At 55.0% G+C, this 25873-nt stretch overlaps 1 protein-coding gene across 1 annotated transcript in view; it reads right to left on the bottom strand.

Annotated features, from left to right (window-relative positions):
• Positions 1–7403: 7403 nt before the first annotated feature.
• The window catches only part of KCNH6 (potassium voltage-gated channel subfamily H member 6), a 99272-nt gene continuing 80802 nt past the window's right edge, over positions 7404–25873 (bottom strand). Inside the window, exons 6-14 of the mRNA XM_037887145.2 lie at positions 23805–24204; positions 22689–22888; positions 17917–18169; positions 16304–16497; positions 14502–14601; positions 13344–13640; positions 12207–12387; positions 10112–10310; positions 7404–8808 (exon numbers count right to left, since the gene is read on the bottom strand). Coding sequence (XP_037743073.1) covers positions 8524–8808; positions 10112–10310; positions 12207–12387; positions 13344–13640; positions 14502–14601; positions 16304–16497; positions 17917–18169; positions 22689–22888; positions 23805–24204 — 2109 coding nt within the window. The 3' untranslated portion in view covers positions 7404–8523. The remainder of the gene's footprint in view (positions 8809–10111; positions 10311–12206; positions 12388–13343; positions 13641–14501; positions 14602–16303; positions 16498–17916; positions 18170–22688; positions 22889–23804; positions 24205–25873) is intronic.

The following is a 25873-nucleotide window of genomic DNA, read 5'->3' as shown; positions in this document are numbered from 1 at the left end:
GGTGAGCCTTCGGGCCCCAGGGAGGATGTGAGTGGTGAGGAGATGCCTGATCTTCCAGTCAGTCAGAGTGCAGGTGACCTTCCAGCTACTGCAGCATCCATATCTCCATTTCAAATGGATGTAACCATGCACATTCCTGAAGAAAAATGTAGATCAGAGAAGAGTGTGGAGGAGGCGCAAGAAACAGCTGCTGCTGAGTTTAGTTCCTTAAGTCTAGAGGATCCGGGACTGTGGACCCACTTGAGCAGTAGCCTGAGGGACTTCCTTGTACTGCATAGGCCACAGCAAGTGAAAAACTTCATGTTCCCCAAAGACAATGAATATAGAAGTTTCCATCCAACACATTGCTGGTGTGAAATCCCCAAATGGTGACAAAGTGGAGAGGCCATGGCTTACGTACTCAAAAACCCAGAATGCTGCATACTGGTTTTGTTGCAAACTCTTCCAGTCTAATGTTCCAGCCACACTGGGTAATACAGGAACAAAGGACTATAAAAATCTGGCTAGAAATCTGGCATGCCATGAGAAGGCAGCAAATCACCAGAGAGCATTCCATAGGTGGAAAGAGTTTGAGATGAGACTAAGGTTAAAGGCCACCATAGATAATCAGCATCAAGAGAAGATTACATCAGAGTCTCTTTACTGGCAAAATGTTCTGAAAAGGCTCATTGCCATTGTGAGACTGCTTGCTACCCAAAACCGAGCACTGCGTGGCACTTCAGATCAGCTGTATGTGCCGAACAATGGAAACCTCCTTAAAATTGTGGAGCTGATGGCTGAGTTTGATGCTGGACTCCAGGAGTATCTAAGAAGAGTCACCACCCAAGAAATGTACACACACCACTACCTTGGAAAAACAATTCCAAATGAGATCATACAGTTATTGGCAACAAAAGTCAAACAGACGATTGTGGCAGATCTGAAGTCAGCAAGATATTACTCTGTTATTCTGGACTGCACACCTCACATCAGCCATACGGAACAAATGACTTTAATGGTGCATTTTGTAACAACAACAGAAGCTAGTGAAAATGTCCCTGCAGTGGTGACTGTCAGAGAGCATTTTCTAGAATTTATTGACATTGATGATACTACAGGAGCTGGTATGACAAACGTGCTTCTTAAAAAGCTGGAAGATACGGGAATTGCGTTAGCTGACACGAGAGGTCAGGCTACGATAATGGTGCCAACATGAGAGGCAAGAACAGAGGAGAGCAGACACGGATCCGAGAGTTAAACCCTGGAGCTTTTTTTGTCCCATCCAGTTCTCATTCATCGAACTTGGTGGTCAGTGATGCAGCATCAGCGTCTCGTGAGGCTGCTGAATTTTTGAATGTAATTCAAAGCATCGATGTATTTTTCTCTGCATCAACTCGTCGATGGCAAATTTTGAAGCAACATCTGGGAACATCCTCTCTGACACTGAAACCACTGAGTGCCACACAATGGGAAAGTCGAGTGAAGGCGATAAAGCCTATCAAACACCAAATTGGGAAGATAGATGATGCCATAGTTGCCATTATGGAGGATAATGCTATGACAGGAACTGTTCGTGGGAGAACAGTGGCAGAGGGAAATGGAATCACCAGAAACATACATAACTTCAAATTTCTGTGTGGCTTAGTGTTGTGGCATGACATACTGTTTGAAATAAATGTTGTAAGCAAGAGACTCTTGTTATATCTGGAGCAATGGAACAACTGGACAAAGCAAAGTCAGACCTACAGTCCTACCTGTCAGATGAGGGTTTTCAAAACGTTCCGAAGAGTGCACAGAAGTTGGCAGAGGAACTTCACACTGAAGCTATTTTCCCACCCATTCAAGAATACAAGAGTCACCGAAGAAGACGACATTTTGATTACGAGGCACGGGAGAATCCCATAAGAGAGCCCAAACAACAATTCAAAGTTGAATTCTTTAACCGGGTGCTAGATTGTGCAATACAGTCAGTCGAAGAAGGTTTCATGCAGCTCAAGGAACACAGCAGTATATTTGGGATGTTGTACGATATTCCAAAACTCCTCACTATACCTGAAGAAGACCTACACCAGCAATGCCGGGCACTAGAGACAGCGCTGACACATGATGACATGCGCGATATTGATGCCAGTGATTTAGGTGATGAACTGAAAGCCCTTTCAAAATACATTTCAGCAGGATCAATTCCAAAGGCTGTTCTTGAATATATATGCACAAATAAGATGACCACCCTCTTTCCAAATGCTTTTGTTGCTCTGCGCATACTTCTAACACTTCCTGTAGCAGTTGCCAGTGAAGAACGCAGCTTGTCCAAGCTAAAGTTAATAAAAACACATCTACGCTCCACAATGACACAGGAGAGGCTGGTCGGCCTTGCAATCATCTCAATAGAGCATGAGCTGGCCCAGACTGTGGGCCTTCAGCAGGAAGCAGTTCAGATCTTTGCAACCAAGAAGGCAAAGAACAGTTTTCAGAGTAGCAGCCGTCTTAGTCTGTATTCGCAAAAAGAAAAGGAGGACTTGTGGCACCTTAGAGACTAACCAATTTATTTGAGCATAAGCTTTCGTGAGCTACAGCTCACTTCATAAACGTGTCTTTATTGGGGTAGGTAGCAGAGCAGTACCATGAGAGGAGTAGAACAGGAAGAAGAAGGCAGAATTGAGACCTTTCAAGGTTTTGGCCCATGCAAGAGGGCATGGGGGTGTCATTTGAGCCCCCCGCCTCAGGTGCCAAAATGTTGTGGGCCGGCCCTGCAGGTACCAACGTCCTAGTGGCCAGATTTTTGCATCGGAAATAACCTCAGTGCCTTGGCCAAAATTTCTCATTCTCCCACTGTTGTACTGTGGAAGGTAGCTACTGCCCTCCATGTCACAAAGGCCCAGAGAGAGGTCTGAACAGTTGTCATAGGCCAGCTGGTGAGGGGCCAGTTCAACATCAGTAGTGAGACTTGTTGCGATCTTTGTTAGCCAAAAAGGAGCAATTTGGATGATAGAGGGAGAATGGCGCCGCTGATAAGCAGGGCCAGCAAACAGAAGCCTGTTTCAAAGTTCTTCTGAAACGTGGCTAAAATGGCCCATCATGTTCTGATCAAGCCCGTTCACTCTTGTTACATCCAAGAAAAGGGACTCGGGCTTCTGCAGCTGCCTCCATTCAAGTGCCGGGTTAGCCTTTATTCTCATTACTTTTCTAAACAATAGGACTGGGAGTTGGCACACCTGAGCTCTGTTCCCAGCTTTGCTATGGGATCCCTGTGTGACCCTGGGAAAGTCACTTCCTCATTCTGTGCCTCAGTTTCCCATCTGTAAAATGGGGATAAGCTAGCATGGAATAAGATAGTGGTGTCCTGTCTGTCATGTAGATCCTCTGGGGCAGGGAACATCTTTGTTTCTTGTCTGTACAGTGCTAAGAACAAAGCAGCCATAAGTCTTGACTGGGGTTCCTAGGTGCATAATATAAATAAGAATAATAATTAAAGTATTTGCAACTTCCATAAGACTTTTCCATAAGTGCTTTACAAACTGCTCATTACTGTAGTCCTCATAATTGCCCATGAGAAGGGGGTAGCACCATTTTCCTTATCTTGCAGATAAGGAAACCGAGGCACAGATTGAGGTAAGTGACTGGGACAGGATCTTGCAGCAGGCCTGGGACAGAGCTGGCATTTCCAATTTCACCTAAGTGACTTCCCTGTGGGTTTCTGAAGTGGCACACGGAGGAAGGATTTGGGCATGTCACTTGACAAGAGTCTGGAGCCATTTACGGGCACTATGAATCCACAGGAGTGGGGCTCTGAGACCCACCGTCTGTATCTAGTAGCCTGCATCTCACCACCATCCATGGAGTAGGTGCCTCTGGTGCAGTGCTGTCCCGAGCAGGCAGAGCTCTTCCTCAGGGTTTGGTCACTTTTCTTGGCCTGGGACTAAAATTCACTGTCCCTGACAGTGCCCAGAACCAGCTGCTTCAGAGGAAGGCGCAAGGAACTCTGAAGTGGCTCATTATGGGATAACCTGCCCATAGGGGCAGTTTCTTCCCAAACTCATGGGGGGTTGGTTATCTTGCTGTCTGTGGGGAGGACGGGTCAGATGTTAACGCTGCTGTGTGGATTAAAGACCTGGCCATGTGCCAGCCCCCAGAGATCCTATGGGACCTCAGTTGCCTTTTGCCTCTCCAGGAAGAGGCAGGAGCCTTGTGGGAGAAAAATGCCTTTGGCTGCAATGTCCCTGCTGCAGAAAGATGAAACCAAAGTTGTCCTGAAATAGAAATAGCTGCATGGTTGGAGTGTGTGTGCGTGCGTGCGTGCGTGCACGCAGCCGGGGCCAGGGACATGGGGCTGGGGTGAGAGACACAACAGCGACAGGTGCTGCAGCGTGGTGGAGAAGCCGGCTCAGCGAGCGCTGCCCAGGGTTGGCAGATGGAAGGGTATGTTCACACTGCAAAGGAAGGTGGGATTGCAGCGGGGGCAGGCGTCCCACCACTGGCTTTAATCTGGCTGGTGCGGGTGGCAGGGGAAGCGAGGAAGTGGCAGCGGGGGCTCCTGTGCAGGCTAGCCACCCCAGCACACGCCTGCCCCACTCAGGGTGCTGCCCTGTGCCAGGATCCATGCCACAGCATCTGCAAACACCCCTAGGCCATAGATCCCCTCTGCCCTGCCGTGGCCCTCCCCTGTACACACACCTCGACCACAGACCCTCCCATGTACACTCCCCCCAGCACATACCCCCTGGCCAGCCCCTTCTCCCCACAGTGTTTTATGGCCCTGAGTTGGCACCATCCCCTTCACAGCCCAAGCCCCGCTCAAGCAGCAACAGTGTGAGCTTCCCGGTCCCATACACCTGCCTTCAGAAGGGCTCTCCCCACCCTCCCTCGAGCGGCTGTGAAGAAACCAGATCTGGGGCAGGGGACGGTGCACAAACTCCCCTTCCCCTTCGCACGGCTCTGCAGCTGCCCTCTGCCTTCTCCTGCTACGGGAGAGCCCCGGGTACCTGCTGAGACCTCCGGTGCAGTTTCCATAGCGACGTTGCTCAGGTACAGCAAGGACATCAGTCATGGGGGTGCTGGCATTGAGGGCACAGGCCAGACGTCTCCTGGCTGCAGCTTAACTAATTCTCTTCTCCGATCCCCACCACGTCCTTTAATGAAAGAGCTGCCTTTGCTCCAGCTAGCAGTTCACGGGCATACTCTGTCGGGCCCGAGTGCCGGGGTAGGCTAGTGACTGCGGTGGCTCTGATTGAATAGGCAGCCCGGAGTCAGCGCTGAGCCAATGCCCCAGCATGGGGCTGCTGGAGGAGCTGCAGAACCCAAAGTGTTGCCATGGGTAAGAGGAGGGCCGATCGGCTCGAGTTTCTGGCCAAATCCCCATCTCCGCAGCTGTCTCTCCCCTGCCCTGCGCCTGCGCTGGTCATTGGTGCCTGCACGAGCCGGTGCGGGCAGCCGTGCAGAACCAGACGGGTGCCACAGACACCCACGCAGCACGTGTGTGGATGCCAACAAATGACCCAAGGAAGGGCGAATCAGAGCATGTTTTCACACCACGTTCCTCCCCATGGTAGCTGACCCACCACGGTGCCAATTCCGGTGATATCCTGCCCCGCAGCTGTTCAACCTGCCATTTCAGTTGGAGATGAGGGTTTTCACTTCCTGTCCTAAACTCTTGAAGGGTGTTAAACAGCGGCCATGTCCCGCCCAAGTGGTGGCTGCATTTCATTGGTGGGGGAAATAATTCTGGTGCATATATGCAGTTTGTAAAGTCCTTTGAGATGAAAGGCAGTGTATCTCATTGTCCAGTTCCACAGGGTAGCCCATCGACTGTACCATGTTATTGTACATACATTTTCCCCTACTTACTGATACCCATGGCTGGCTCATCCGTGGGGATTGAACCGGGAACCTTTAGATCTAGAAGCATGAGTCTCTATCGCGTGAACTAAAGGAGAAAACGTCTTGGTACAAAGACCACAGCAAATTCACTCTCCTCTGTGTGTTATCCAGCCTCTATGGAGTGACAAAGTCCCAACTACCTGTGCTGGGCTGCGTCACCGCTTCTCACACACACCCTCAGCTTAGGATTAGCATTGTGCTGGTCTTACATCATTTTGTTGTGCATTGCGAGTGCAGCTATTACAAGCATTTGCTTTGGAAGTGTCCTGCCTTTATACCCCATTACTGAAAGAGATGAAAACCATCTTTCACTGCTTGCACCTGTGGGTTGTTTTGCCCTCTCTGGAAATTGCCATTGTGCGTTTGCAAGTCTCCCTGCCACCTCTGCTTCCAATGCAGGTGTTTTTCAGCCCTGGCAATTTAGTAGGATGCTTAATGTTTACAACCCGTTAAACGGTGCAGCCTCTGGAGCCATGAGCTCCGAAGCCTTGAAGAGTCAGCAGAGTTCAGGCAGCTGCACGTCTAGTCAGAGGCCGCGGGGTCCTAGACGAAAGCCTCCAACTCATTGCTTTACCCTGAGCTGTCCTTCCCGAGGGTGTCGCCATCCTTGGAATGGCTGTTGAGACCATCAGTGTTAAGGTCAGCCAGGTAAATGGCCCAAATTAGGACATTCATCGAAAGTGCAAAGAAGACCAATTAAAGGCATGGAGCATTGAAGCTGGGAATTTTCAAAGGGAGGTGTTGGGTGCGTAATCCCCTTAGGCCCGCTGGGAGATCGAGCTCTGAAGCCGGCTCGAATACGGAGCCAACATCTCCTGAGCCCACGGGAACACAGAGGTGGGGAAAGCCTGCCGTGTGCATGCCTAAGGGAAGCGCTGTGCCCTGGGGCCTCATGCATTTCCGAGGGTTTACAGCACAGCTTCCATGTGGCTGCTCCCCGGTGGCGGCAGGGTGGGAAGACTGAGGCACAAGGCAGGAGAAAGCAGGGGGGTCCCCCCATCAGGACTTTGTTACCTGAGTGCCCCCAAAGCTCATTTTCTCTCTGGACAAAGGAGAGAACAAGCAGATCAGGTGCCTCTGTCATGGTCTCTGGGCACCAAACCATTGGCTTGTTCCCTGCGGTGGCTGTTCTAATCTCCACCCTCTCAGATGTCTGCCCGGCTGTGAGCGTGGAGCGCGTGTTGGATTGTTCCAGGGGCTGGGCCCTAGGCAGGCCAGGCTGTCCTTGCAGAGCGGCCTTTGCAAAGAGCGGGGTCAGACGAAGGGCTGAAACCCAGCCGTGTTCTCATTTCTGCAGAAGGGGAATTCCACAGACGAAGGCCCTCTCCGGCATCTGCGAGAGCTGCGCTCTGAGCGCCACTGGCCCTGGAGTCCCCGACAAGGGCAGCTGACAGAGAGCGTCCCAGAGATCTGTGTAGATTAGGACCCGGGCTCTGAAGCAGCTCCAGTATTGGACGGGGTCAGGGTAGCGCTCAGAGCTCAACCGCCATGAGCTCGCTCCAGCCACTCTCCCGGCCCCTCGACAAAACACAGCCTCGAGCCACGTTAGGTGCCAAAACCATTTATTAGCAAAGTGGACACTAAGAAACGCTCACAGTCTTGCTACTCTCCCAGGGAGCTCAACACTGCATGAGCCGGCACCCAAGACTACCTCTACAGCATCTAAGCAAGTGGCAAGGCAGCAATGCTAGGCGGGTTTTCTCCTGCAGGGGAGCAATGGGGTCCCTCGCTTGGGTGGGAGGGAGCATCTATGAAACCATTATCAAAAGAGACAATCTCCAGTGAGGGCTGAAAAGAACATGTCTGGGGGTTGGTTTTGCTTTTCTGCTTTCCAGGATTGTGCTTATGAGTTTTGTGCTTTCCACTCACAGTTGAGTTTGTCTGGGAAGCTACTGGGGCTTTGCAAGAGTCGGATGTGGGCTGGAGGAAAGATTCTCGGGCCTGGCTGAAGCTTACAGTCAGCCTTGCTCTGGGCTGCCGGCCAGGGACCTGTGCTGAAGCGTGATAGAGTGGTGGAAACCACCACCCTCGTTGTTTCTTAATGACAGCCAGGTAGGACAGGGATGACTTCTCTCCTCTGCCCATCCCCTGGATGTTATACCTCCAGCTCCTTCATTCTCCCACTATCCGATGCCTCCTTCCCGCTCCTCCTCCAGACAACATCGTCTCCAGGATGAACAGCCCCAGGACGGTAGTACGCAAAGGTCCCGTGGTGCTAGGCGCGGTACAAACATAGATGGCGAGGTGATCCCCGCCCCAGAGAACTGCCAGCAAGGTGGCCTCACAGCCGTGCATTCACTCTCCTCCTGCAGTAGTGGTCCATTTTGGTGGCACCAACACAGAAGGAAGCCTTGGCGAGGAAGAGGAGGCTGCTGCCATCTGGCTCCTCCGGCCCGTTGGCTTCTTGGTGGCCATCAAAAAGCGCCGCGTTGGGTGCACTCTATAATGTGCAATTTGAATCTACTCTACATAAGCCTTTGGAGAACAATGATCTCTGAACTCCCTCCACTCTCCACTCCCCTCCACCGGGACAGACGACAGCTACAAAGTGTACCCCTGAGCCAATAACCTTGTCCTCCCCCTCTCGCCCCCACAGTCAAAACTGAAATCAACGAAACCAGTTCTCAGTTGCGGTTCCTCTTGGCTTGGTTTGACGTGTGCGCGTCTCTAACTGCCAGGAAGCACCGGGTCGGAGAGATGTCTCTGAATGTCTAGGTGCTCGGAAGAGGCTTCAAGATGCTCGGGGAGGGAAGGGAAACGAGCGCCGCAGAAGAGTCCCCGTGTGTTTGTTGCCCTCTGGTGGGGCTCTGGGTTGGGGAAGGTCTGGGAATGACACTCCGGCTGGGAGTAGATGGTCATGGTTTTCTCCGAGGCCGCCATCAGGTGTACCCCGCTGGACAAGGAGTCCCTGGATTTCAGCTGGAACTTTTCTATCTCTGTGTATCTTGGGCTCTGGCGGAGAAGGGGAAGAGAAGGAGAAATGAGGGTGTGTTGTTAAGAGATTAAACTCAGCAACAAGGGGCTTCTGGCCAAGAGGCCATAGCGTCCCATAGAGAGAGAGAAGCCCATTGAGCAGGTGGTGCCAGCCCATACAGTGGGGGAGCTTCTTGCTTTTTCTTGGGGACACCTTGGAGCAGAGACACCCCTGCCCCGTTATTGGGGAACCCCTTACAGCTCACACGCACTCCCATTGGTCAAATCCTGCTGCCCTAGTGACGGTGCAACCCCTTGTGTTGGAGCCATGTCTCGAGGGATTCAGAGGCCTGGTCTACACCTGAACATTAAGTTGGCTGGAGAAGTGCAGTTAAGCTGCCCTGAGTCCCTGGGTAGCCAGTGTTAGCTACCATCAACCTAGCTACCGCCTCGCGGGGAGATGGATTACCTGGGCCGACGGGAGAATCCTTCCCATCAGTGCAGGTCGTGGCTACACTAAAGCGCTGCAGCTCAAGTGTAGACAAGCCCCTGAGCTCTCAAAGCAGCAGCAGTTCCCCCAGCGACAGTGGTGGCTTCAGGCAAGCTAGGACAGATCAGCTGATTCATGCCGGAAAGGGGACTCTACTCTGTTTTCCTCCAGCACCCCAAAAGAATGGCTTTGGGGTGCGTGGAGTTCTCATTCCAGGCCTCTGCTGGGCTTCATCCCCTCTCCAGCCCCAAGGGCTTAGCCCAGAGGGATGACCTGGGGTATGACGGGTTTCAAAACGGCCCTGGTTTAGTCAGGGCCCCCACTGCCAAAGAGAGGAGAAGCAGGAGCAGGGGGACCTCGCCCAGAGAGAAGCAGTGGGTGAGCTGGCAACATCTCCGGGGTCTCTCCATCCCCCACATTGGTGAGAGGAAGTTGCGTCCCTCATGGCCAGACCCTTCTCCACACTGTGAGGAGAAGTGGGAGGGGAGCAGCCCCTAGCCTGGACCCTCAGCCCAGCCCTCTCTGCACCTGGAAGGCAGGGGCAGCCTTGGAGAGCCAATTCTCCTTCCTTCACCCCAGGGTCACTCGTGCTATGACCTGCCAGGGGACCCCCTTGGCCTGCTCCTCTAGAGGAGGAAGCTGCTCTCCGCTGTGAGGAGACGGAGACGTCTCCCCTAGAGCCCCCTCAGCCTCGGTTTGGGCTCAGCACTTGTACTGGTCTTTGCTGTGAAGCGGGATGAGGTCGGGAAATTCTGGAACTAGATCTGCTGGGCTGCTCGAGGCGGAAGGACACCGCTCCCAGCCAAAGCGCTCAGTCTCAGTGATTAGCCAGCACAGGAGTCTGTGAGTTACCTGCCCGGGAGGAGTCAGGTCCTTCTCCTGCAGCGGCATGCATGGTGGAGCGGGCTCCGTGCCCCTCAGGCCCATGCTGTACATGGCCAGGCTGTGGGAGGACGGCGAGATGGGGCTGTACGCGGGCGGCACTTGGGACACCTGGCGTTGCAGGAGCTGGAGGATTATATTAATGTCTGAAGACATCCTGGACTCCAGCCTGTGGGACAGATCAGCCAGCGTTAGCACGGTGCATCCCAGGGCCACCCTCTTTAATCAGGGGCTTTGCCTGGGCAGTAGGCTTTGTTTGGGCTGCACTGAGCAGGCAAAGTGTCTGGGACCCCAGTGTTAGGATGGCTAATGCTAACCAAGAGTCTCGGAAGAGAGACAAACTCAGATCTTAAACCAATCGCTATTGGGATCACGCTGGGCAGATGAGCTGGCTATTTCTTCCACATTCCTCTGAAGTGTCTGCTGCTGGCCACTGTCTGAGCCAGGATGCTGGGCTAGACTCTAGATGGAGCCCTCAGCTGATTGGATCCAGTCTGGCAATTCCCACGTTTTGTGGATTTACGCTGTTATTTATGCATAAGCTTTCGTGAGCGACAGCTCACTTCATCGGATGAAGTGAGCTGTCGCTCACGAAAGCTTATGCTCAAATCAATTGGTTAGTCTCTAAGGTGCCACAAGTCCTCCTGTTCTTTTTTGCAGATACAGACTAACACGGCTGCTACTCTGAAACCTGTAATTTATATTACAGTAGCAATTAGAGGCAACTAGAACGGCGATCAGGCCCCATTGTGCAGCCACAGAGTCAGAGACTGTCCCTGCCCCAAAAAGCATACAGTCTAAATAGACATAACAAAAGGAGGGAGGAGGAAACAGAGGCCCGAGGGAGGTCAAGTAATGGCCTCAAGGAAGAGAACCCAGGTGCCCTGATCTTAATCCACTGGGCCACAATGCCTCTTCAAGAGCCAGGCCCAAACCAAGAAGCCAAACTCCCAGGAGGGCTGGGGAAGGCTGGCTGCAGATTTAGCTCTGGACTTTGGGGCTCTCCCTATCTCCATGTGGGTCTGGCAGGGTGGAGTTCTGGGACCCCTCTCTGGATAAGAATGTCTGAGAATATTCCTACGTTCATATCACAACCCAAAGGGACCATTTTTTTAGAGAAGTAAATGAAAATGAAAAGACAGGCTAGGGCCCTTTTTCCGATCTCAGTGGAGCCTGGTGCTATCACTGCGTGGCCAGCAGGGGGTGTATCAGACTTCCTTGGCATAGCACTGGGTCGTTTTTATTGAGGCAGTGAGAAAACGGCTGAGTGACACAGGGCACATACTCCTTGGACCCAAAGTGAGACACCTAAATCTACACTTAGGCACCTAGATAAAAGTGGCCTGATTCCTAGAGGCACTGAGCACACACAACTCCCACTGCACCGAATGGGGGCTGCAGGCAGCCGCTGAAAATCACGTCTTTATCGAGTTGCTTTCACACGGGTGTAACTTTCGGTCCCCAGCGGTGGAAATTCCAGCTGCACTATTGAAGCGGCAGGTCTCACCGATCTGGGCTCCTTTCCCTTCTCATTCGAATGCTGGCCCCTTCCTTACATTTACATGGCAACTGTCTGTCGCCAGTGACTGACTTCGCGAACACTTCACCTGCCCAGGATGGTTGAGCAGGGGGAAGGCGGCAGCTTTTCATGTAAGCGAACGGCGGGAAATGTTCATGCAAAGCCTTCAGTTCCTGACCCTGTGACTGAAATCGGTGGGAGCCGCTGTAACTAAATCCAGTCTGGGCCCTGCTGGGGAAATACTTTAGCTGCTGCTCCCAGATGTCACCACTAATCACAGTGGGGCAGGAGCTCTAAGGTTGAGACTTGCTTGCTGTTTAATAGCAGGATGCCCCACGGCCATGCAATACCCAAAGTAGCCAGCAGGGAGAGCCCATGTCACATCACAGAGCTTTGTTAAAGGGCCCTGGTCGATGTGGGTCTTTTAAAGGGGGCGGGGTGGGGGCAGATGCCACTCACACGGGCGCTGGCCCAGAAGGGGCAGCACCCTGAGAAACTCAAGTGCTGCAGGAACCCAGGCTCCGGCCTCGGAGGAGCTGCACCCACCTGCTGAGCTGAGCCTGCAGGAGCTCCAGTCGGGATTCGATCTGACCCGGCCCGTAGTCCAAGCGCAGAGGGTTGGCCCGGGAGTTGTGGACCAAGGATGCGTGTGGCAGGGGTTCTGGGTGGAGATTTGGCTGTCTGTCCTCCCAGAAGGCGAACATGTTTGGAATGTCCCTGGGGGTGGCTGCAAAGAGGCGAGTTCAGAGCTGCTGTTGGAGCAGACCCGATACAACCCCCCGACCCCGGCATCAGGAATTCCCAGTCAGCAGCCCCCACCCCGCAGTCCCAAACAAGCTCTCCACGCTGCAGCACCTCTCCCGCCCTCCGTCACACACCAGCCCGGCAGGGCCTGGCAGCAGAAGGGCTGCATCAGCACCGTACCCGTGGGGGCGGCTGGGGAGGGCCCAGGTACTCCGTGCAGCCCGAATGGGACACAGAATCCAGCCCCAGAGGCTGCCTGCGCTCTGCAGGGGGGCCAGGGCAGGCATGCTACAGGGAGAGAGAGTGAGGGGCAATGGCAAAGCCCTGTGTGTAGGAGGGGCAGAGCAGCCGCGGGCATTGCCGGGCTGGGGTGTGAATTACCCCAAGGTAAGGGGGAAGCAGGCTCCATGACCCCTCCCGCTCCAAAGAACCGGAGCTCGGCTCCTGACCCACCCCCGTAGCAGGGTTAGACGGACAGTGGCAGGCTTACCGGGGCAGGTGCAGATTAACTCCACCAGGACGTGGCCGGGGGAACCAGGGCCAGCGCCAACCTGGTCCTGCAGGAGGCCCTAGGAGCCGCCAGGCTGGGGTCAGCTTAGGCTGAGGTTGGTGTTGTGATACCATCACGCTCTGGATTCCCCATAGCATTAGACCCTAGGCAGGGCCATGTGGCCTCACACAGAGAATGCAGGTTTTGGCTGGAGCGGGGTTGCTCCTCCCAAGGGTCCTGACTTGCCTCCATCTCCCGAAGACAGACACTCTCCCTTCTCCCTCCCACGGCGCCCCCCAGGGGTCACACTCGAACCCTGGACGCTGGTCAGCCCCCAAGGGATGAGGGTTAACGGGGCCCAAGAGGATCTCAGCCATCTCCCCTCGCTGATAGCCAGCACTGGGGCCCCCCCGGCTCCCGGCAACGCCCCAAGACACAATCACCGCTACCCGCGTAGGACAGGCTGTCGTCCGCCCCCTGCTTGCCGACATCGGTGCCACTGGCATTGGGGGTGACCTGGCTGAGCACGGCTGGAGCAAAGTCGTCCTTGTCGGAGTCAGGGGAGGGCTCGGCCTGGGTGGGGCTGGGGGCCTTGGCCTCCTCGTCGCTGGTCTGCGAGCAAGGCGTGGGGCTGCTGCACAGGTCGTCCCACTGGTCCTTGCTGAGGGGGCCCTGCAGGTTGGTGAGCTCCGAGTAGGTGTGGTACTGCTCCGCGTCCGAGATGCCCGTGTCCAGCCCGTCCAGGTCTGCGGGGCGGGGGTGGGAGGGGGGCGCAGACAGGTTAGTTCAGACACACCAGGGCAGCCCCTTCAGAGCCCATCCCCACTGTGACGCCAAGGGGCTTCAGGAGCCCACGAGAGAACCATGGGGAGCTTTGCCCAGCTTCATGGGGATGAGGGGGAGGAAAGGGCTGGCGGGCCCCTGCCTTGCGGGGGCTGGATGGTGCCTAGCACCGGTGAACGGGAGAGGCCGGCTGGTGCCCAGGGCTGCCTCACGGAGGGGGCCAGGCCAGCCAACACCATGTCTCAGGGCGGGCACGCCGTAATCCAGTCAGTGCCCTGCTCTGCCTCCTGGGCAGCGGCCTGGGCCCTGCTGTGCCAGCAGCAGATGAGCTGGTAAAAGCCCCCTGCGAGGCACCGCTCAACCCCCCGCCCTCCCACCGGTGCTCCTGCTGCAGGGGGTGGAGAGCGGGCTGCCCCCGGGCGCTCAGCTGTCAGGACCCTGCCCTGGCAGGGCGCAGGCCAGCTACCTCCCCTCGCCACAGCCCTCCACAGGCGCCAGACACCCAGACCCACCCTGCGCAGACCCGCCCCAGGCCCTGGCAGGGGAGTCGGGGCGGGGGAGAGACCATCGCTCTCTGAGTCAGGGGCCCAGATTGGCTTGAACCAGCTCTGGCGTAGCTGAGCCCAGTCCCTCCTGCAGTGCCAGTACCACAGGGACAGGGGGCGCTGCGGAGAGGGGGCCCAGGAGAGAAGCAGATGGAAGGAGAAGGCGCTGGGGGGCAGAGACGGCTGTTCACTCCCTCCCCATCCTGCCCAGGAGCTGGCACAGAGTGGGCACAGCGCGAAGGGGAACGAGGAGCCCGAGCCTGGCCAGCTACGACTCACCGGTCTTGGGGGGCCTGCAGAGGGAATGCCTGCGCCGGCGCACGCGGCGATAGGTGCAGTCGTACTCCTCGCTGAGCGGCGAGCGGGGGATGCTGTCTGCCTGCGAGAGAAGAGGGCACCGAGCGCGGGAGGGGACTGTTAGTGCAACTCAAAGAAACCTTGGCCGTACGGTGAGCCCCTGGGGTGCCTCTCTGCAGGCCTTGCTCCCAGTCCCCTCTCCCCAAGCCCACCGGCAGGAGATATGGAACTGGACCCTCCTCAGCCTGGTTGAGTCTGATGAGAGACCCCCGAGGCTCTGTGCCCTGGGGGGATGGTACAGTGTGAAGGAGGGCAGACGCGGGTGCCCCGGGACATTAGTGGAGTTAGGGGGCTCTCTCATACACTCATCAGCCAATGTCTCTGGAAAAAAACAAACAAACGGTGGCAGCCAATCAGATCGCTGAGCAGGATTTAACGATAAAATACTCCAGAGCCTTCAGCCAATCACAACTTTGATTGTTCATAAAAGCAAGGACTTCTCTGAATAAGCTTGTTTGAGATTGGCTGAAGGCTTTGGAATCCCTTTTTTTTTCTTAGCAATCTGACCCACCGTCTGATACCCAAAGTCAATTGGACGTAAGCATGTGGTTAAAAGTTCACAGTACTCTTCTGGATTGGTGCCAAAGTCATGACGTTTACGTGGTGATGTCATCACATGACATAATCAGCATGGAATGGCATCACCATGGCAATGCCATCTATATGGGACAGTGCCCTTAGTCACAGTGTTGTAACAATGTGACCCAAATCACATTATGTCAAGACCAGAGAATCACATCATGAGAAGACCATCACTGCACATTGCAATAATGTGACGTGACGCATCGTGACAATGAAATCATGTTCTCACTCAAACCACTGTGTCACATCACGGTGTAACACTGTGACACGACATGGTGTCATGCTGAAACAATACCCTCACATTACATCACAATGTGAAACAATGCCCTCACGTTGTGAGAACAGCATCATGTCAAAACACGGGACAGTGGCACCACGTCATGAGGCAACATGTCATAGCAAAACATCATCATGTGACACATCATGACGCCACCATGTTGACATGTGGCCACATTGCACCAAGCCATGACGACACCACGCTGTCATGACACAACGCTGTCTTGTCACAACAAAACGGCATAGTTTTATGACTCTGAATGTCTCCCATACTCCTTCTCCATACTCCTTCTCATCACACCCCAACATCAACACGTCTTGCTGGCATAGTATTGCAACATGATGACCTTGCATCAGCCTGAAATAACCTTTGAGATATTTTAATAGTGCTGTGGTCCTGCAAAACTGTGGTCAACGGGGGTTAGCTGCAGGACTCATAGATCCAAATTTCCAAAAGAGCTCAGGGCCAGATTTCCAAGCTCTCAGCACCTACAATCAAGGCCAGATTTTCAGGAGGTCTCAGCACCTAACATGCCCTCATGGGCTGGGCTCTTGTGAAAATTTAGGGCCAAAATCATGATGTTCACAATCCCCATGGGGAGTGCTGAGCTTTTCTCAAAATCTGGCTCTTATTGACTCGAAAGCAGTTAAAAACTCAGACAAGGCTTTGAAAATGTAGCCCTTGGTGCCTAGCAAACTTGTGAATGACCTGAGCTAGGAGCACAGAGCGCTTGTCAATGTATGCTCCCCAGCACCGTTCCCTCCGGCGGCCCTCGGCCCCTTTCCTCCCCAGCGATTTGGATGGGGACAATTTGCAGCAGCTGTCTCTGTTCTCCTAACTCTCCACACCTACACCTGAGACTCACATCTCTCAGGTTGAAGGTTATCTCTAAGTTGCTCCAGAAGTTGTCGGAAAAGGCCGGGTACATATCCAAGACCTCCAGGAGGTCCTCCCGCTGGATCTTATGCAAGTCGCAGTAGGTCAGTGCCCGGACATCTGCATTGGATTTCCCAGGCCGGGCGTAAAGGCTGATGGGCTCCCCAAAGATGTCGTTCTTCCCTGTGCAATGGAGAGAGGCTCATGAGGGCACTGGTGGTGGAGTCGTCCCCAGCGGCTCTAAGGCTTTTAGAGAGATTGCTCTGCTGGCGTCCTGATTCACTAGGCAGTCTACATCTGTGTCCTCCTCTCCTCCTGCTTCCCACCTTTCTCTGTGTCCTCTCCCCTGACCAACTCACTAGACACCTCTTGCTCGCTGCTTTGCACCTCCTGCCACGCCTCCCTTCTTCAGATCCACCCCACCCCAAGCCTCCTGTGCCAATCCCTTTGCTACTTGCCCTGTGGCTGATCTTTGTAAGCTCTGTAGGGCAGGGGCCTTGTCCCTTTAGATGCTCTGTGACATGCCATGCATGGGCCTCTCGAGGGCTCTAACACTGAATTAGAAGACTGTCCCCCATTAGGCCAGGAGTGCTGAAATTCACCAGCACTCGCTGAGGTCACGACATGCGAACCTCACGAAACTGTGACAGTCAAGTCAGCTTTGTAGCGTAGTCCTCAGCGCTCCTTTCCGCGGCGGCTGAGTCCAGGCCAGGACGCTGGGTAGACCCTATGTGGAGACATGGGGCAGCATGGGCTGGGAGCTAGAGAGAACCCAAAGGGTCTGTCTGTGTCCAGCAGCCTTAAGAAAAACCCGCTTGGAATTTGTGACAGCTGAGTCTTGGCTTTCCTCTGCCCACAGGGACAGGACAGGATGAAACCTTGGCAGATGTAAGTGCTCCTCCCAACTCCCAGAGCCTCTTGGGTTTGGAGGGCCGGGAGAACAGGCCTCCTCTTTCACGATCTCTGATGCTTCCTGCTTTAGGCTGCGCCAGAGCTGCCACAAGATCAGCCGTCTTGTGCGGGATTGCTGTGCTTCTGGCCCTTGCCTGCAGGGGGCAGCATTCTGGGAAAGAACAGGGTTGGGGGTGGAGGAGTTGGGACCCGCCAGTTTCTTCCCAAACCTAGAAAGAGGCGGAGTCCAGGGGTCTGAGCTGGGTTCGCTTCGATTCCGATTTGATCTGAGCTGGTTCCTCCACTCCTTGTGGGCTAAACCGGGCACGGATCCACCCAGCTGCTGGCATCTTCCAAACACACCCTCCCAGCCTCCTGCCTTCTCCCAGCCCTGGTGGATGCTTCTTCCCAGCCCCCCTGCAGCAGAGAGAGGATCTGGTCTTTCCTCCCTGGCCTTGGCTCATTCTCCCAAGTGAGGCAACACTGGATGCTAGTGGAAGCCTAGAGTTGGGGAATGGGAACCAGCTCCCTCCTCTTTGTCCCCAGACCTTGTTGGGGAGAGTCTCACACCACCAGCTGAGACTCATTGCCCGAAGCAGGGAGTTATCAGGGGAGTGGGATGGTTTTCTGCTTTCTTCTGGCAGAGCCCCTTCCCCCTCCCTACCTCCCCCCGCCCTCCCCCCCGGCCCCTGGAAGGAAGGACTCTTCCACCTAGGATGGCCACCACAATGTCCTCCCGGAGAATCTCGATGGAGCCGCGGGAGATGAAGTAGAGGGTGGTGAGGACATCCCCATAATGCACCAGGGTGTCTCCGGGAGGCGCGTGGGTCGTCTTGAACTTCATGGCCAGGGCTCGGAGGCAGCCCTTGGTGGCCCCCCGGAAGGCCTTGCAGTTCTGGAGGAGGGTGCGGTTCAGATGGAGGCAGATGTCAGCCTGCAGGCATTCGGGGAAGCCTTTCAGCACCTGCACGGGGAGGAAGGGGCAGCCAGTCACACAGCAGGCCCAGAGGGAGAACCCCACATCCCCCACCCCCTGCTGTCCTATAGGCAAGCACAGACTGGGCTTCCCGTATCGCAGTTACATCAAGAAAGGGATCCAAGCCACAGCCTCTGCGCCGGACACGGCCAATGACTACGGACTCTGTCTGTAATGGGACAATCCAACCCGTCACTCGGGGCACAATCCCCAGGCATGGGCAGGAGACTTCAGCTCTCTCCAGCTCTCTGGGACACGGGCTCTAATGGGATGTGCGGAGAGGCGGTGGGGCTGGGAGTCACGACAATTAGGTTTTGTTTCCAGCTGTGGAAGGTGGTGGGAGCCAGAGGGGTAGAGAGTGTGTGGGTGGGTGGGTCAGGAGAACTCTGAATGGCCTGTGGCAGCCCCAGGACCAGAAGCCCCCTCCCCCTTCAGTCCCCATGCTGGGCCCTGCACTGCGAATCCAGCCCTCTGGGAGCGAGTGAGCCTGGTACCTTCCGTTGAAACAGCACAAAGGGAACTGGCCTGATTTTAGGTGAGGTCACTTTATAATAATCTAGTGACTCACCCAGCTGGTGCCTTCATGATTTTAGAAGCTGCCTCCTCACTGACTCCCGAAAAACAAATAAAGACGCTTGGGAAATTCCAAACCCCAACATGTTGTTTAAAGAAATAGTAAAAGTGACAGTCGCTTGCAGTTACCCCCCCTTCCTTTACAGACCCCACGCCCTGAAAAGAAAGGACATGAATAGCGAGGAGCATCCAAAATCTCACCAACCACACGACAGACACCTTATCGTGGATAATTGATCACCAACCGAGTATGAGTCAACACTGTGATGCAGGTGCGAAAAAGACTAATATCGCTCTGGGCTGTAGTAACAGGAGGGTCGTATGTAAGACATGGGAGGTCATTGTCCCCATCTACAGAACAAGGAGTAATGGTCTCAAGTTGCAGTGGGGGAGGTCTAGGTTGGATATTAGGAAACACTATTTCATGAGGAGGGCGGTGAAGCACTGGAATGGGTTACCTAGGGAGGTGGTGGAATCTCCTTCCTTAGGGGTTTTTAAGATCAGGCTTGACAGAGCCCTGGCTGGGATGATTTAGTTGGGGTTGGTCCGGCTTTGAGCAGGGGGTTGGACTAGATGACCTCCTGAGGTCTCTTCCCACCCTAATATTCTACGATTCTATGATACTCGGCACTGATGAGGCCTCAGCTGGAGCACTGCGTTCCAGTTCTGGGCACCGCTCTTTAGGAAAGATGTGGACAAACTGGAGAGAGTCCAGAGCAGAGGAACAAAAATGATCAAAGGTTTAGAAAACCTGACCTCTGAGGAAAGGGTAAAAAAACAGAGCATGTTCAGACTATAAAAAAGAAGCAGATAACAGTCTGCAAATATGTTCAGGGCTGTCAGAAAGAGGACGGTGATCAATTGTTCTCCATGTCCACAGAAGGTAGGACAAGAAGTGATGGGCTTGATCTGCTGCAAGGGAGATTTAGGTTAGACATTAGGGAAAGTTTTCAAACTGGTCGGTAAGCTCTGGAATAGGCTTCCAAGGGAGGTTGGGGAATCCCCATCTCTGGAGGTTTGTTGGACAAACGCCTGTCAGGGATGGCCTAGGTTTACTTGGTCCTGCCTCAGTGCAGGGGTCTGGACTTGATGACTTCTCAAGATCCCTTTGAGCCACAGGCCGACTCCGTGGGTGCTTCGGGGCTCAGGCACCCATGGAAAAAAAAAAACAGGGGGTGCTCAGCACCCACCAGCCACCGCTGTTCGGCTGTGCCGACAATCAGCTGTTGGGGAGGCGCCGCGATCAGCTGTTTGGTGGCAGTGGGAGGCGCGTGGGGGAGGGCAGAGAGCAGCAAGCGGTGGGCGGGCGCCTTGGGGGAGGGGTTAGAGTGAGGGCAGGGCCTTGGGGGAGGGCTGGAGTGGGGGTGGGGCCTTGGGGAGAGCAGGGGTGGAGCAAACCCAGGGAAAAATAAAAGTCATTTTAAATTCTCCTTTGCCAGGATGCCGGCCAACAAACTTGACAACGATGAGGTAGCTGGTGCGGTGAGACCAGTGCCAGTCATGCCAACCAGTATGGCCTCACAAATTCCCTTGTGTTCCCGTCTGGCTGTATCCACCAGCTGTCTCTAGTCCTGTGCTTCGATTGGAAGCTTTTGGGGGAGGGCACCATCCTTTTGTTCTGTGTTTCCACAGCACCTAGGGCCACGGGGTTCTGGCTCACGACGGGGGCTGCAGGTGGCTGCTGCAGCACGGAGCAGTAACGGTGCACATTAGTGACAATATTCATCACGCCAAAAGCCAGCCCCCAGATCTATACCGAATTATGCCACCCGTTGATAAGGAGACACGCCATCCTAATTAAACTCGACAGTGTTATTCTCAAGAAGCCAAATGACAAGCGGGTTGCCATTATGATCAGACTGCCAACTGATCAGTAAAGCAGATAATATTTCCCATGTAACGGTATTTTCTTAAAAGTAAATATAGAGGAACTGGACTCTGGACAACAAAGAGCAGTAACACAAAACGCTCCTCCAGCGATTGCTGGGTCAGAGTTAGACCCACATTTATGGAACTGTGCGGCCCGTGGCAGCCACCTAGGGAGAGGTGGGCTACAGAGCCCGGCTTTGTTAGTGCTGTAGCGTGAGCCCTGCTAGCCTGAGTCTCTCTGCCATGGGCCGCCGCTGGCCACGTAGCCGTGGCCTATAAGAGCCGTGGGGTTTTGTGCTATGTGGGCAGTGGGAGAGTTAGCACGGCCTTAACTTGTCTTGTCTTTGCTCTTGAATGAGTGGGTCGTGTGCGCCAGGTGGAAGGTGAGCACGTTGCTGTCCCGTAGCAGGCTCCGAAGCGCTTCCCGGGCCCGGTGTAGGGGTAGAGCTCCATGGGGACTGGGTTAGAGGTGGGAGGCGGGGCTGGGGGAAAACATGGCTTCCCTCCCAGGGCTCCAGCTAGTCCTAGCGATTGTGGGACTCTGACCTTTCTTCTCAGCCAGTGGGCGTGGTGCGACCCAGGCCCAAGAGTCCCCTGGTCTTGGGCTAATGACTGAACAGCAGGTTAGGAGCCAGGAACTGGGTTCTATTCTTGGCTTTGACACTAACTCACTGTGTGGCCTTGGGCTGGTCACCCGCCCCCTGGCTCTGTGCCTCAGTTTCCCCATATTGAAAATGGGGGTAGGGATACTGACCTATCTCACACAGCAGCAGGGTGAATAATTAGTTAATATTTGTATAGCACCTTGAAAATATAAAGCACTCAGGATTATTATGAGAAACAGATCCCAGCCACAAAGTTTGGTGTGCTCGGACTTGGGGTTTGGTTTGGCTCATTATAATGCAGATGGACCAGAAGCAAATTTTGAATCAGGATCTGAATTCTTCCAAAGCTGGGGTGTGTCCGTACCTAGCATTCTGGCTTGGGCCCATCCCTAATTATTAGTATCAATGTCTAATCTAAACTATTTTCTTCAGTAATATCAAGTGGCTGTGAGTTCCTCTGGTTAATTACATATTGTGTTGCTTAGCTTCCATTTTGCCTTGACCTGGTGCTTGTCAGGGTGAAAATCTGCAAGCTGACCCGATGATGTCCCCAGCGAGGGGAATACATTCCTCTCCCGAGAGGCGAGATGGACTCTTTTTTTATAATTGACTGTCCTCTCTTCTCCTCAGGTTCACAGCACCATGTTCTGGGTGGCTAGTGTCTAAGGTGGAGGGCTTCTCCTGATGGCCAAGGCTCATTCTCCTTCCTCAAACGGGTCTGAGCGAAGGCCCTTCTCTCATAATGCTGCTCTCCCATTGATCCCCTTCGCTCCCTCATCGCGACCTTTCCAGATGCTAATTAAACTGGACTGAAGTTTATTTAAATGCCATCCTTTCCCTGTCACCCAAAGCACAACCTGCTTTGCTTAGCAACCAGCGGTGCAGGGAGGAGGCTGGATCGATATGAGCTCCAGAGCCTATCCCCAGCACCCAACGGAAACTGACGCTGGAGCCCCCGGCGCATAGCCGTGGCCTTTCAGTTCAGCTCCAAACCATAGGCAGCTCGGCACGCAGCCTGCCATCCAGCCAGGGAAAGCCTAGGATAGCACCTCCCTTCTCCTGACCTCCCCAGCCACCAAGCTAAGTAGTAGATATCTAGCTAGCTAGCTAAATAATGGGTCTGCCTGGAGACAGACGGACCCAGTGCTCATTCACACATGGCTTCAATCACAAACCCAAGCGATACTGACGCGATCTCATCTTGCCCTGCTTTCTTCCAGCCCGAACTGAAAGCACTGGTCCTGGGACAGAGGGAAGTGGAAATGGGCTCGGGATTCTTCAGGGGGCCCACCACGGAGCTGGGAGCCATCCCAAGGCAAGGAGCACCATAAGTTGCCTTCCCGTTTCCCTCCCCATGGATGCCTCAGGGTTATTGGCAGGACCCGGGACCCAGATCCGTGCCTGGCAGCAGCTCAGCCCCATGGGGGAGGCAGTTCCCTTCTCATTAGCCAGGCACTCACCGCGTTCATGTCGATACCGTTGGTGTAGGACCAGGCGTGCTGGAAATACTCCTCCAGGCGCTGGCGCAGGGGGTTGGGGATCTGGTGGAAGCGGATGAACTCCTTCACCCTCAGCATCTGGGTGTGGTAGCGGGCCGTGCCCGAGTACAGGCGCTGGATGATGGCAGAGACGTTGCCGAAGATGCTGGCGTACATCAGAGCTGCAAGGAGAGGGCTGGGGTCAGGGATCCCGCAGAAGGGATTGACCTTTGGTGAAGCCAGGGTTGGAGCTGCTCCTGGGTGCCGTGGAGAGATTCCCTCACTCATCCCTCGCCCCACTGACAGCAGCTCCAACCCCCTCCTGGCTGCCTTCTCACCAAGACACCTGATCCCCTCCCGCAGCCCCCACGTGTCATGGCTGCTTGCCTTGCTGAGCCAGGTGGCTGTGTGCTACGGCAGGTTCCCAGCCGCAGGGGGTCATGGATGGCGAGGGGGGACTCATGCTGGGGATCGGGGGCATGTCTGGCAGCGGGATGGGGGGCTGTAGGGCCAAAGCCCACTGACGATTGGAGGTCTCTCTTGCAGGGGGTCAGGCTGGGGCGGGGGGGTCAATCCACGCAAAAGTCCCTTACCCTGTTTCTTAGCTGCCAGAAACCGTCTCTCTCTCTGGCCTAGTGCCCCCTGCCTGACCCCTCCAAATGCTTAGTACAGGCAGTCTCTGGTTGTCATGGATCTGGGAGCTTCCACAGTATGCATCCGATGAAGTGAGCTGTAGCTCACGAAAGCTTATGCTCAAATAAATTGGTTAGTCTCTAAGGTGCCACAAGTCCTCCTTTTCTTTTTCCTACACTTGACTCTCGGGAGCCTCCCCAAGCAAAGCTGGGTTCTCAGTGCAGAGAATACCTGCTCCAGGCAGCTGTCTGCACCCAGGTGCTGGGCCGGGCAAGCTCTCCTCACCCTTCTCAATGTGAGCTAACCCATTCCTCTCCCCAGGGCAGCCCCTGTGGCCTCCGGCCACCACTGCACCCCAGGAGGGCGAGTGGCAACAGGCAGGGGTGGGGAGGTCCCACAGCTGAGGGTCATGTGGCCCAGGAGGACGAGCGGGGACCAGGCCGGGAGGCCCGGCCAGGCACTCACAGCCAATCAGCATGACGCAGATGGAGAAGATCTTCTCGGAGTTGGTGTTGGGGGAGACGTTGCCGAAGCCCACGCTGGTCAGGCTGCTGAAGGTGAAGTAGAGCGCCGTGACGTACTTGTCCTTGATGGAGGGGCCGGACGAGAGGTCGCTGTCATTGTAGCGCTTGCCGATCTGGTCGCCCAGGTTGTCCAGCCAGCCGATCTTGTGCTCCATGTAGGGCCGCTCCACGTTGCCGATGGCGTACCAGATACAGGCCAGCCAGTGGGCGATGAGGGCAAAGGTGCACATGAGCAGGAAGAGTACGGCCGCCCCGTACTCGGAGTAGCGGTCCAGCTTGCGGGCCACGCGCACCAGGCGGAGAAGCCGGGCCGTCTTCAGCAGCCCAATCAGCGTGGTGGTCTGCAGGCAGGGGAAGGGGGGAAGGGAAATCCTCAGTGGAGGTGACAATTAGAACTGGGGACGAGGAGCCAGGACTCCTGGGTTCCATTCATGCCTCTGGGATACGGTGTGGTCTAGTGGTTAGAACAGAGGACTGGAAGTCAGGATTCCTGGGTCCTCGTCCTAGTTCTGGACAGGAAGGGCCATTTCGTGGTTAAAGCAGAAGCCAAGACTCTTTGGTTGTAGGCCCGGCTCTGAGAAGGGAGGTCTCTATTAGTGCGAGCAGACGATTGGGCATCAGGACTCCTGGGTCCTTTCCCAGCCTTGCCACTCATTTGGCCAAGTCCCTAATCTCTCTGTACTCAGTTAAAGGGGGATAATAACCCTTATGGAAGGAAACATAACTGAGCATTTGTAACTTACTTTTGAGATCCTTGGGGCTAACGGTGCGCGAAATATCAGTACCAGTGGTCCTGATTAAAAAGAGCAATTCCCCAGCGATGAACTGAAATGCCCATCAATTCCTGCTGAGCTTCTCCCTTGCTGACGGGGCCTGCGACAGGCCAGAGTAACAAGGCTCCTGGCCACAGAGACTACCACAACTAACAAGCTACAAAATTCCAGTCGGAATCACAGAGACACAACCACGTGGCCCGCACCATCCTCAGCACCTTTCACCCAAGCTTACACGGGGGGAAATGGAGGCAGAGGGGGCAGGAACTTGGCTGAGGCGACACCAGGATTCGGCGGCACAGTCAGGGGACTATGCCAGCCCATCGAGAGGCTTAGAGAACCCCCCAAACACCTGAGACTAGAGACTGAGTTATCAGGCCCCCCAGGCAGTAAGCCATCCTGGCCCTCAGGAGCTGCTATTTCTGGCACAATCTCTGGCCTAGAGCAGCATTTCTCAAACTGGGGTCCACGAACACCTGGGGGTCCGCGAGGGTACTCCAGGGGGTCCGCCAGTCCCACTAATCAACTCCTCCCCCTCCCACCCAAGGGCTCCTGCATGCCACAGAACAGCTGTTCCCCGGCATGCAGGAGGCACTGGGAGGGAGGGGGAGGAGTTAAGGGAGGGAGAGGAGTTAATTAGTGGGGCTGGCGGACCCCCTGGAGTACCCTCGGTTCCCCGGTGTGCAGGACGTGCTGGGGGAGGGGAAGGAGCGGGGACGGTTTAGGAAAGAGGTGGGGCGGGGGTGGAGCGGGGGTGGGAAGAAGTGGGGCGGGGTGGGGCCTTGGGGGAAGGGGTGGAGTGGGGGCAGGGCCTGGGGATGAGCGGGAGGCTTGGGGGTCCGCAAAATTTTTAAAATCAAAATGGGGGTCCTTGGGTTGCTAAAGTTTGAGAACCGCTGACCTAGAGCAAGTCACTTCCCCTCCTGCCCATTGTCTGTTGAGACCGGGACAGGGACTGTCTCTTGCTATGCGTCTGTGCAGCGCTGAGCCCTGATCTCTGTTAGTGCCTCTGGGTGCTACCAAAACACGAGTAAATAACAGTAAAATCGTCCCCCGTGTTCCCCAAAACGTCTTCCTAGGCTTAGAACGGCCCCACCAGATCCAGCTAGTCCAGCGGCCTCCTTGATGTCTGGGGCAGATTGCTGGCCTAACCCAGCACCCTGCCGTACTAAATCACAATCCCTGGTCGATCTGCTCCAGTCTCCCTTCTCCTCCAGGGAGCAGGGGAGCCACTCCT

Source organism: Chelonia mydas, chromosome 27 (genome assembly GCF_015237465.2).
Source record: "Chelonia mydas isolate rCheMyd1 chromosome 27, rCheMyd1.pri.v2, whole genome shotgun sequence".
Classification (NCBI taxonomy): Eukaryota; Metazoa; Chordata; order Testudines; family Cheloniidae; genus Chelonia; species Chelonia mydas.
The sequence above is the reverse complement of the archived record's forward strand: the minus strand, read 5'-3'. Positions and strand labels throughout refer to the sequence as shown.